Raw genomic sequence first — 13,451 nt, forward strand, 5'->3', positions numbered from 1 at the left:
ACCCGCTCATCACTAATATATACACACACACACAAACTGTGTGTGTGTGTGTGTGTGTGTGTGTGTGTGTGTGTGTATATATATATATATATATATATATATATATATATATATACATATACACATACATATATGAATCTATTTATGTGGCTGCACCAGAGAAGATAGTCAGTGCTGGCACTGCTGCCCACTTACCTGTCCTGAAGCACTCTCACTGACCTTGTGCCCATGAGGGCTGCTGCTGCGTCACCAAGTCCGGGTGCTGCCGAGTCGCCTGCCTGATTCATGTGCGGCCCGCCAAACACCAGCGGCTGCCGGTCAGTCGCATGGCGCTTGTGGCTGAACCGTGGAGGAGGGGAGGAGAGAGAAGGGGAAAGCCTCCTTTCTCCTCAGAGACTTCCGGCTTTACTACAGCCGGCTGCCTGCAGCGTACTGTAATGAGTCACTCTGACTCATTACTGCTGCCGCTGCCACTGGGCCCTTCATCGCGGTGGGAGCCAGTGAACTGCGCCGCCGCTTCTTTTTTCAAGGGACTGCTTTTTTTTTTTTTTTCTCTGACGTCCTAGTGGATGCTGGGAACTCCGTAAGGACCATGGGGAATAGCGGGCTCCGAAGGAGGCTGGGCACTCTAGAAAGATTTATGACTACCTGGTGTGCACTGGCTCCTCCCACCATGACCCTCCTCCAAGCCTCAGTTAGATTTTGTGCCCGGCCGAGGTTGGATGCACACTAGGGGCTCTCCTGAGCCCTTAGAAAGAAAGTATAGATTTAGGTTTTTTATTTTCAGTGAGACCTGCTGGCAACAGGCTCACTGCAGCGAGGGACTAAGGGGAGAAGAAGCGAACTCGCCTGCTTGCAGCCGGATTGGGCTTCTTAGGCTACTGGACACCATTAGCAACAGGCTCACTGCAGCGAGGGACTAAGGGGAGAAGAAGCGAACTCGCCTGCTTGCAGCCGGATTGGGCTTCTTAGGCTACTGGACACCATTAGCTCCAGAGGGATCGACCGCAGGCCCAGTCCTTGGTGTTCGGTCCCGGAGCCGCGCCGCCATCCCCCTTACAGAGCCAGAAGCAAGAAGAGGTCCGGAAAAACGGCGGCAGAAGACATCAGTCTTCACCAAGGTAGCGCACAGCACTGCAGCTGTGCGCCATTGCTCCTCATACACACTTCATACTCCGGTCACTGAGGGTGCAGGGCACTGGGGGGGGGGGGGGCGCCCTGAGAAGCAATAATAACACCTTGGCTGGCAAAAATTCCACAATATATAGTCCCAGAGGCTATATATGTGGAAAATACCCCTGCCAGAATATGGAAAAAAGCGGGAGAATAGTCCGCGGAAAAGGGGCGGAGCTATCTCTCACAGCACACTGGCGCCATTTCTCCTTCCCAGATCCGCTGGAAGGAAGCTCCCTGGCTCTCCCCTGCAGTCTACACTACAGAACAGGGTAAAAACAGAGAGGGGGGGCACTAAATTTAGGCGCAGTATATAATATATAGAAAAAGCAGCTATAGGGGACATAACTCAGTTAGTCCCTGCATTATATAGCGCTCTGGTGTGTGCTGGCATACTCTCACTCTGTCCCCCCAAAGGGCTTTTGTGGGTCCTGTCCTCATTCGGAGCATTCCTTGTGTGTGTGCGGTGTGTCGGTACGGCTGTGTCGACATGTTTGATGAGGATAATGATGTGGAGGCGGAGCAGATGCCTTTAGAAGGGATGTCACCCCCTGCGGGGCAGACACCTGAGTGGATGAGCTTATGGAAAGTAATGAGTGCACGTATAGACTCCTTACATAAGAAAATTGACGACATGCCAAATGTGGGACAGCCGACTTCTCAGCTCGTGCCTGCCCAGGCGTCGCATGGGTCGTCAGGGGCTCTAAAACGCCCGCTACCGCAAGCAGACCCAGATGTCGACACTGATACTGACACCAGTGTCGACGACGATGAGTCTAACCTGATGCCCACTAAGGCCATTCACTGCATGATTGAGGCAATGAAAGAGGTGTTACACATTTCTGATATAACTACAGGTACCACTAAAAAGGGTATTATGTTTGGAGAGAAAAAACTACCCGTAGTTTTTCCCCCATCAGATGAATTAAATGAAGTGTGTGAAGAAGCGTGGGCTCTCCCTGATAAAAAATTGGTAATTCCTAAGAAGGTACTAATGGCGTTCCCTTTCCCGCCAGAGGATAGGTCACGTTGGGAGACACCCCCCAGGGTGGATAAAGCGCTCACACGTTTGTCTAAAAAGGTGGCACTACCGTCTCCGGATACGGCCGCCCTCAAGGAACCTGCTGATAGAAAGCAGGAGGCGATCCTGAAGTCTGTATATACACACTCAGGCATTATACTTAGGCCAGCTATTGCGTCAGCTTGGATGTGCAGTGCTGCCGCTGCGTGGTCAGATAAACTGTCAGAAAATATTGACACATTAGACAGAGACACGATCCTGTTAACCATAGACCATATAAAAGACTCAGTCTTATATATGAGAGATGCACAGAGGGAAATCTGCCGACTGGCATCTAAAGTAAGTGCATTGTCCATTCTGCTAGGAGAGGCTTATGGACTCGCCAGTGGACAGGAGATGCAGATTCTAAAAAGCACATGGAAGTGTTGCCATATAAGGGTGAGGAATTATTTGGGGATGGTCTCTCGGACCTCGTTTCCACAGCAACGTCTGGGAAGTCAGCATTTTTACCCCATGTCCCCTCACAGCCTAAGAAGGCGCCGTTTTATCAGGTTCAGTCCTTTCGGACCCAGAAAAACAGGCGTGGAAAAGGCGGGTCCTTTCTGTAGAGGCAGAGGTAGGGGAAAAAGGCTGCAACAAACAGCAGGTTCCCAGGAGCAAAAGTCCTCCCCCGCTTCTTCTTCCAAGTCCGCCGCATGACGGTGGGGCTCCACAGGCGGAGCCAGGTACGGTGGGGGGTCGCCTCAAGAATTTCAGCGATCAGTGGGCTCGCTCACAGGTGGATCCCTGGATCCTGCAAATAGTATCTCAGGGGTACAAACTGGAATTCGAGGCGTCCCCACCCCACCGGTTCCTAAAATCTGCCTTGCCGATTGCTCCCTCAGACAGGGAGGCGGTGCTAGCGGCAATTCACAAGCTGTATTCCCAGCAGGTGATAATCACGGTACCCCTACTTCAACAAGGCCGGGGTTATTATTCCACACTATTGTGGTACCGAAACCGGACGGTTCGGTGAGACCCATTTTAAATTTAAAATCCTTGAACACGTACATAAAAAAATTCAAGTTCAAGATGGAATCGCTCAGGGCGGTTATTGCAAGCCTGGACGAGGGGGATTACATGGTATCCCTAGACATCAAGGATGCTTACTTGCATGTCCCCATTTACCATCCTCACCAGGAGTACCTCAGATTTGTGGTACAGGATTGCCATTACCAATTCCAGACGCTGCCGTTTGGCCTGTCCACGGCACCGAGGGTATTTACCAAGGTTATGGCGGAAATGATGATACTCCTTCGAAAAAAGGGAGTTTTAATTATCCCGTACTTGGACGATCTCCTAATAAAAGCGAGGTCCAAGGAACAGTTGTTGGTGGGAGTAGCACTATCTCAGGAGGTGCTGCACCAGCACGGCTGGATTCTGAATATCCCAAAGTCACAGCTGGTTCCGACGACACGGCTACTGTTCCTGGGTATGATTCTGGATACAGTCCAGAAGAAAGTGTTTCTCCCGGAGGAGAAAGCCAGGGAGTTGTCATCTCTAGTCAGAGACCTCCTGAAACTAAAACAGGTATCAGTGCATCGCTGCACACGGGTCCTGGGAAAGATGGTGGCTTCTTACGAAGCAATTCCCTTCGGCAGGTTCCATGCCAGAATCTTTCAGTGGGACCTGTTGGACCAGTGGTCCGGATCGCATCTTCAGATGCATCGCTTAATAACCCTGTCTCCACTACAATGCCCTAAGTCAAGCAAGATCCCTGCTCCTACATCAGCCGGTGCTGATCCAGTCAGACAACATCACGGCAGTCGCCCATGTAAATCGACAGGGCGGCACAAGAAGCAGGATGGCGATGGCAGAAGCCACAAGAATTCTCCGATGGGCGGAGAATCATGTACTAGCACTGTCAGCAGTGTTCATTCCGGGAGTGGACAACTGGGAAGCAGACTTCCTCAGCAGACACGACCTCCACCCGGGAGAGTGGGGTCTTCACCCAGAAGTCTTCCAGATGCTGGTAAACCGTTGGGAAAAACCACAGGTGGACATGATGGCGTCCCGTCTCAACAAAAAGTTAAAAAGATATTGCGCCAGGTCAAGGGACCTTCAGGCGATAGCTGTGGACGCTCTAGTGACACCGTGGGTGTACCAGTCGGTTTATGTGTTCCCTCCTCTGCCTCTCATACCAAAGGTATTGAGAATAATAAGAAAGCAAGGAGTAAACGCAATTCTCGTGGTTCCGGATTGGCCAAGACGAGCGTGGTACCCGGAACTTCAAGAGATGCTCTCAGAGGACCCGTGGCCTCTACCGCTCAGACAGGACCTGATACAGCAGGGGCCCTGTCTGTTCCAAGACTTACCGCGGCTGCGTTTGACGGCATGGCGGTTGAACACCGGATCCTAAAGGAAAAGGGTATTCCGGAAGAAGTCATTCCTACGCTTATTAAGGCCAGGAAAGATGTTACGGCAACGCATTATCACCGCATATGGCGGAAATATGTTGCATGGTGCGAGGCCAATAAGGCCCCAACAGAGGAATTTCAACTAGGTCGATTTCTGCATTTCCTGCAAGCAGGAGTGGATATGGGCCTAAAACTAGGCTCCATTAAAGTACAGATCTCGGCTCTGTCGATTTTCTTTCAAAAAGAACTAGCTTCAGTACCTGAAGTTCAGACATTTGTGAAAGGAGTGCTGCATATTCAGCCCCCGTTTGTGCCTCCTGTGGCACCTTGGGATCTCAACGTGATGTTGAGTTTCTTAAAATCACATTGGTTTGAGCCACTAAAAACCGTGGATCTGAAATATCTCACGTGGAAAGTGGTCATGTTATTAGCCTTGGCTTCAGCCAGGCGAGTGTCAGAATTGGCGGCTTTATCATGTAAAAGCCCTTATCTGATTTTCCATATGGATAGGGCAGAGTTGAGGACTCGTCCCCAATTTCTCCCTAAGGTGGTGTCAGCGTTTCACCTGAACCAGCCTATTGTGGTGCCGGCGGCTACTAGTGAATTGGAGGACTCCAAGTTGCTAGACGTTGTCAGGGCCCTGAAAATATATGTTTCCAGGACGGCTGGAGTCAGAAAATCTGACTCGCTGTTTATCCTGTATGCACCCAACAAGCTGGGTGCTCCTGCTTCTAAGCAGTCTATTGCTCGCTGGATTTGTAGTACAATTCAGCTTGCACATTCTGTGGCAGGCATACCACAGCCAAAATCTGTAAATGCCCATTCCACAAGGAAGGTGGGCTCTTCTTGGGCGGCTGCCCGAGGGGTCTCGGCTTTACAACTTTGCCGAGCAGCTACTTGGTCAGGGGCAAACACGTTTGCAAAATTCTACAAATTTGATACCCTGGCTGAGGAGGACCTGGAGTTCTCTCATTCGGTGCTACAGAGTCATCCGCACTCTCCCGCCCGTTTGGGAGCTTTGGTATAATCCCCATGGTCCTTACGGAGTTCCCAGCATCCACTAGGACGTCAGAGAAAATAAGAATTTACTCACCGGTAATTCTATTTCTCGTAGTCCGTAGTGGATGCTGGGCGCCCATCCCAAGTGCGGATTGTCTGCAATACTTGTAAATAGTTATTGTTAACTAAAGGGTTATTGTTGAGCCATCTGTTGAGAGGCTCAGTTGTCTTTCATACTGTCAAACTGGATATAGTATCACGAGTTGTACGGTGTGATTGGTGTGGCTGGTAAGAGTCTTACCCGGGATTCTAAATCCTTCCTTATTATGTCAGCTCGTCCGGGCACAGTGTCCTAACTGAGGCTTGGAGGAGGGTCATGGTGGGAGGAGCCAGTGCACACCAGGTAGTCATAAATCTTTCTAGAGTGCCCAGCCTCCTTGGAGCCCGCTATTCCCCATGGTCCTTACGGAGTTCCCAGCATCCACTACGGACTACGAGAAATAGAATTACCGGTGAGTAAATTCTTATTTTAAGTGCCAGACATGACAGGGGGGGCACAGGCCCGCGTGCCCCCCCCCCCCCCCCTCCCTGGATCCGCCACTGCCTCCAGCACTACTCTACCTGAGCCATGAAAATATCTAAGATACACTGGGCAAGTCACAAATGAAATGCATTATACCTCACATTACCATAACAGCTTCTGAAAATCATTAAAACCTTTTTGCTTTGAGCACCAGTACTGAACACATGGGGGACTCTAACCACACATTATGGAATTGCTTAATTCATAAGATTCAGTGAACACTACAGATATGTCCACAGTAAAGATGCAACAGTCGTCGTCATCATCATCATCATCATCATCATCAAGTACTTCCTTGATCCCACCTGTTTTAAAGGATCAGGGAAGAAAATTATAACGGTGGCTTATGTCTGTGTATTCAAATTATTATGGGGACAGTGACTCTGGAAGCAAACCTATGAATGAAATGAAAGTCTTGGTGGAAGTACTAAGTACAATTCTGCCACTCCTGGTTTTGCAATTAACATAGGGAGATTGGAAAATCCCTCTGTAGTGAGCGCTGTCTCTGGCTGTAGATCTCCTCTGCATCTGTGGGAGGCCAGAGAGGGACAACACTTAATGTAGATAAGTTACCTAACAATTTCTGTTTTATATCATGTAAATGAAAAATTTAAAAACAATTATGTTGTCACATTACTCTGCGAGAAGACTTGGTTAACACTCAGTCACTGCGGATGGACTTTCTGAACTCCCTGTATTATAACCCAGTTTCCAATATGGATCCCTTGCACCAAAGACATGGTTCGTGCAAGGAGCACTGATAATGATGATGACCATGGACTATTGTTTCTCTTTTATGTCTAGGCCAGAGAGGGCCGGACCACCATCATCGTCGCCCATCGTTTGTCTACAATCAGAAATGTGGACAGTATTGCTGGATTCGACAATGGAGTAATTGCTGAGCAGGGAAGTCACAGCGAACTCATGAAAAGGAAAGGGATCTACTACAAACTGGTCACCATGCAGGTAAATATTTATTCCATGTCCCATTTATTTGTAACGCATCGTTTGCTTTTATAATGCTCAAGTGAATTTTGAAGACATTCATTATGACAATAATTAATTTGTACTGTATGTTGAGATGCTTTTGTGGGTATAATGTTTATGTAGCTTGTATCCCATATTCCCCAATATTTTGTACTGTAAGTCTCTTATGTGTTTTTCTTGTCTTGTTTACACTCTTCCTATTTATGTACTTTGTAAGGCGCTGCAGACTATGTGTGGCGCCATATAAATAAAACATAATAGTAATAATTATCTGTAATAAAACCCATGTATACTATACTGTATGAACAACCGGCATACAATACAACTCCAGCTATCCAGCCTATTATACTAATAATGTCCAATTCAAGTATTCACCATATTACAGCCCAAAACGTATATCAGGCACCTCCTTACTCCCCGCCATTATTGCTCTGCTTTACAGAAGGGATCAGTTCAACCCCTGTTTCATCTTCCTTTATGGGTGAAAGCACTCATCATGGTTATTCATTATTGGTAGTGTTAGGTATGTTATGTCGACATTCATCATGTAGACACTGTAGACATTAATGAAATGTCAACATAATAGAATGACGACATATTGTTCACACACCTGGTCCCTGCGGCAGCGGAGTCTCCAGCATTGGCTTCCGAGTCGCAGTGGTCATATGTCTATCATTTCCTTAAGAGTTCTCTGATGCCCCAGCAGTTCAGTAAGTACAATGTCCCAAACCCTAATCCTTACCCTTAATCCCCCCTCTAGTGTCTAACCCTAGCTTCACCCTCTGTAGCCTAAACCTAACCTACCCCTATTGCCTATCCCTACCCTCCCATCCCACAGGTTAACCCTGATGTCGACATTATGACAATGTCGGCATTTCACATGAGAACGTTGACACATTGCCTGCCTACATTTTAACAAAGTCAACATAACAAATGTCAACATTGAGGTGTTGACATTGTGGGGTAAATTTACTAAGATTGGAGTTCTATTTAAGATGAGATGTTGCCCATAGCAACCAATCAGATTCCAGGATTTATATTCTTGAAGATGCTAGGTAAATGAGAAGTAGAATCTGATTGGTTGCTATGGACAACATCCCATCTTAAATAGAACTCCCATCTTAGTAAATTTACCCCAATGAATGTCAACATTGGAATTGCCGACCTAATAACTACATCCCTTATTGGTAGTGTAGGTGCGGTCTCCGGTGGTCATCTTGAAGTTTAATAGTGGAGTAAAACATCATGGGAAAGTCTAGCATGTATAATGATACTCTGCTTGATGATTTGCCTAGTAACCTGTCACTTATCTCTGCAGACTGTGGAGGGTCAGGGTGACAACGAAGACCGAAAAAGTCAGGCAAATGAAACCTTATCAGATATGAAGAACACAGGGGCCAAGTTAGTGCGGAGACAGTCAAGCCGACACAGCTTCAAGAAATCATCAGCAAGACAAGACAAGGAAGAGGATGAGAAGAATAAAGATGTGGTGAGTAATGTGGTCAAGTATATGATTGTGCGTTGGATAACAATGACACCGTGAAGCTAGAGGCATAACAGTTACATGGATCGCTTGTCCCAAACCGAATAAATTCCCTAATGGCTGATCATCCAATGAGCCCCGTGCATCAGATAGACTTTAAATCAGTGTATAATAAATAATGACAGACAATTTGCCTACAATCAAAATCCCGACAGTCAAAATCTCGACAAGGTAAAATCCCGGCATATAAAATACCGACAAGGTCAAAATACCATCATTTAAAATGTTGACAGATCAAAAACTCTACATGAGTTTTTCATGATTTTTTTTAATTGAAACTGACTTGTTCATACTTTTCCATCCCAGTGGACCTGGAGGGGAATATAATAGTGAGCAAGCGCAGCGAGGCACCGTGCCCGAAGCGCGAGCCATGCGAGGGGACGTGGTACACTTACACAGTGTTCATGTCGACTTATGTTGACATACACACCAAAAAACAAGGAAAAACTTGTGTCGACTTTTTGTCCAGTTGGCATTTTAAATGTCGGTATTTTGACCTTGTCTGTATTTTACATGTTGGTATTTTGACCTTGTCTGTATATTTGACCTTGTCGGGATTTTGACCGTCGGTCAATTGTTGTTGGGATTTTGACCGTCAGGATTTTGATTGTAGGTATTTCATACTAAAGCCATTAAAATGCATTTGACAATAAATGACAATTAGTTAGAGTGGTAATAAATGAAATATATATGGTAATGGACTAAACAATGTGCAGGAAAACAAAACAAACTCATACACTGTACACCACAAACCGACTTCCTGGTGTTCAATTCTCCTTCCAACTTTACACATTGGACCCATCCGGGTAGATAATCGTGTCATCACTACCGGCAGGGCAGCGCCATACTTTATGAGGAGAGAACCGACTGAAACTTTTTATTTTATCAGCAGCAAAGAAGTGTAGTTAATATTAATGCCTCAGATACTAACTATACTGCATACTCTACGAGTTTCTGTATATCAATTAAAATATGTAATTGCTTCTTTGCTGTAGGACCCTGGACCATGGTACTTTAGTAAATTGTTGTTATAGATTTTTTATTGCCAGGGTTCTGTGTCTTATGTTTTTTTTGTTGCCCTTCACTGTATATACAGGACCATTCCTTACTTTCAATATCCATGCATAGCCCAGACTACGTCCCCCTTTACTGAAACTTCTAGTATAATTCTTACTTTTCATGTTTCACAGAATGAAGAGCCTCCTCCAGTTTCATTTTTCAAGGTCCTGAAGCTGAATAAATCCGAGTGGCCGTACTTTGTGGTGGGACTCATCTGCGCAATAATCAACGGTGGCACCAGACCCGCCTTTTCCATTATATTTTCCAGGATTATCGGAGTATGGCTTCAAGCTATTATTACTAGACATGTCTTATTGCAGAATAGTTTATTGCTATAATAACCATGTTATAATAACTGATAATGGCCCTCATTCCGAGTTGTTCGCTCGCAAGCTGCTTTTAGCAGCTTTGCAGACGCTAAGCCGCCGCCTACTGGGAGTGAATCTTAGCTTATCAAAATTGCGAACGAAAGATTAGCAAAATTGCGAATAGACACTTCTTAGCAGTTTCTGAGTAGCTCCACACTTACTCGGCAACTGCGATCAGTTCAGTCAGTTTCGTTCCTGGTTTGACGTCACAAACACACCCAGCGTTCGCCCAGACACTCCTCCGTTTCTCCAGCCACTCCCGCGTTTTCCCCAGAAACGGTAGCGTTTTTTCGCACACACCCATAAAACGGCCAGTTTCCGCCCAGAAACACCCACTTCCTGTCAATCACATTACGATCACCAGAACGAAGAAAAAACCTCGTAATGCCGTGAGTAAAATACCTAATGTCACAACTGAGGGCTGGTGCTGACCAGGGGGAAGCCTCAGTTGTAGGGGCGGAGGTATATGTGTACCTGGGAGGGTTCTTGGACATGCAGGGAACCTTTAGAACAAATGCCCGAAGGCGTGACCACGACAACAAGGGAAAGTTCAAAGGTTTTATTAAACACAGTTCAGAGGAATACTGATGACTTGGTACTGGTAATAGGAAACACAGTTAAGAGAAATACTTGGGATCGATGACGGAACACCGATGGTGACTTGGAAACGATGACGGAACACCGATGGTTACTTTGGGATCGTTGGTAAGCTTTGAGTGAAGCTGGGGTTCGCAGATAGAAATGCACTATTGTACTTAGAAGCACAGGTGAAGCATGAAGTGATGCTGGGGATCGCTGGAGAATGGCTGCTGGAAAGCCGGAGTTCAGACACAGGTGAATCAGGGTAGACTGTAGAGCAGGCTTTTTCAACCAGTGTGCCGTGGCACACTAGTGTGCCGCGACCAGTTGCAAGGTGTGCCGCGGAGCCAGAGCAGCTTCCTGCACCTTCAGAGTGAACGGTTTTCCCGGGCTCTTCTTGGAGGATCATTCATGCTCCGGCTGTGACCTGTGCCTTGATGACGCGGCGGTGTGATATCATAGGTCACGGCCACCGCAACTCACCACCCAGCCAGCCCACACGCCTGCATACACATCTTCCAGTTCCCGCCTGCATCCACAGCTTTCCTTGCCCACCCACATCCACACCTGCCCGCCCACTGTTCAGTATTCGCAGCAATCCACTATGAACAACCCCCGCCACTGAGGGAAAGGGAGGAGGACAGCTGACCGTTAGGGGCTAATATTTGTTATGTTATTTCTCCTGTGGGGAACAATAGGATTTATGTGGGGAGAATAAGGATTTATGGGGGCAAAAATGTGAATAATTCATGTGGGGAGCAATAGAATTTATGTGGGGAGCAATGTGATTGATTTATGTGTGGAGCAATAGGATTTATGTAAAGAGCAACATGATTTATGTGGGAAACAATGTGATTGTTTTTTCTGTGTAGGCCAATGTATGTGTAGATTTTTTATTACTGTGAGGGCCAGTGTGTGTATTTTGGTTTTTTTTCTGTGGGGAACAGATGGTGTGCCTTGGCAATTTTAAAATATTGTTCGGTGTGCCGCGAGTAAAAAAAGGTTTGAAAATCACTGCTGTAGAGGGTTAATCACTGGAGTGTCGGGTTACACTGCAGAGTGTAATCACCAGGGAGTCAGGCTGTACTGCAGAGAAAGTCCATGGGAGAACTGCACACTGGAATCACTGAAGACAATTGAAGCACTGACATCTTTCCACCCCAGGAACAGGATATTTATACCTGCTGGGAAGCAGGGATTGGCTGGCTGATTAACCAGAGACCAGAGTGCAGCTGCTGTGTAATCAGGCTGAGAGCAGAGTGCAGCTGATAGGCTGAAAGGTAACATGTGATTAGGAAAACATGGCTGCGCCCATGGTAGCTTTTGGAGGGAAAGATTGTTTGTAACTTGAATGTGAGCTTTAACCATGAAGCTGCCAGAATCACAGTAAAGAGATTTGAGACAATGAGATGCAGCGTGCTGCACACAGAGAGTGCAGATGGAATCCAGGCTTGGAACACTGGGACAGTCTCAGGAGGCATTTGGAAGGTAAATACTGATAAGGAATTACTTAGATCGTGACAGCACCCCCTCCTTTAGGAGTGGCCCCAGGACACTTCTTTATAAGTTCTTTATCTGAACAAATGGAAGGCTCTAGATTGAATCCTGATGAACTTGAGCTGGCTGGGACCAGAGGAGACTGTACCGGACCTATGGACGAGACCAAATTAAGTCCAGACAAACTTGAACCGGTTGAGACCGGCGGAGACTTTAGACCGACTGATAGGACCGGATTAGATCCGAAGGTATTGGAATCGGCTGGAACTGAAGGAGGCTGATCCGGACAGACGGATGGGACCGGATTGGGTCCAGAAAAGCTTGAACCGGCTGGGACCGGAGGAGTCTTCGGATTGACGGTTGAATCAGCTGGAACTGAAGGAGTCTTTAGACCTACGGATGGAACCGGATTGGGTCCAGAGATATCGGAATCGGCTGGAACCGAAGGAATCTTCAGACAGACGGATGGAACCGGATTGAGTCTAAAGACAGTTGAATCAGCTGGAACTGAAGGAGTCAGAATCCGGTTAGAACCGGAATGAGTGGTATCCGAGTGTTCAGTTAGACCATCCTGGACCTGGTCCATGCTGGATGCCAACAGGGTGGTGCTCTCTGAAGACGGCAAACAGGAGTTCATAACTGCATCTGTAGCACAAAAATTTCCATCTGGGAACTTGGCTCTGGATACTTCCCTTGGGACTGATACTTTGGTGACCCCTCCTGGGGTTGATGAATCAGACACCTCTCTCAGGGTTGTTTTCTCCAGCACCCCTCCTGGGGTTGACAGATCAGAAACTCCTTTTTGAGAAGACTCATATGCCCCTACTAGAGCTTGAACATTGGATACCCCTCCTAGGGCTGTAGACACAGACGCCCCTCCTTGGGCTGTAGACACAGACGCCCTTCCTTGGGCTGAGTAAAGAGCATCATCATTCCAAGAAAGTTCGGACGCTAGGATCTGGTACTGTACCAGATATTTACCGACTGTTCGTGTCCCCTGACGTAGCCGGAGGATATCAGAGGAGGCAGAGGTCACACGACCTGGTTCATCAAAGATGCGCCTGAAGGTTGCCACGAAATCTGCATATGAAGAGAGCAGGGCATCAGATTTCTCCCATAGAGGTGATACCCAATCGAGGGCGGAGCCACTGAGGAGGGAGATGATGTAAGCAACCTTGGTGCGGTCATTTGGGAAACTGCCAGGCTGTAACTCAAAACATATCTCACACTGATTTAGGAAACCCCG

At 47.1% G+C, this 13,451-nt stretch overlaps 1 protein-coding gene across 1 annotated transcript in view; it reads left to right on the top strand.

Annotated features, from left to right (window-relative positions):
- LOC134927251 (ATP-dependent translocase ABCB1-like) overlaps positions 1–13,451 on the top strand; it is a 131,744-nt gene that overhangs the window by 60,593 nt on the left and 57,700 nt on the right. Inside the window, exons 15-17 of the mRNA XM_063921448.1 lie at positions 6,977–7,138; positions 8,478–8,648; positions 9,893–10,039. Of these exons, the coding sequence (XP_063777518.1) occupies positions 6,977–7,138; positions 8,478–8,648; positions 9,893–10,039 (480 nt within the window). The remainder of the gene's footprint in view (positions 1–6,976; positions 7,139–8,477; positions 8,649–9,892; positions 10,040–13,451) is intronic.

This window comes from Pseudophryne corroboree, chromosome 5 (assembly GCF_028390025.1).
Source record: "Pseudophryne corroboree isolate aPseCor3 chromosome 5, aPseCor3.hap2, whole genome shotgun sequence".
Taxonomy (NCBI): domain Eukaryota; kingdom Metazoa; phylum Chordata; class Amphibia; order Anura; family Myobatrachidae; genus Pseudophryne; species Pseudophryne corroboree.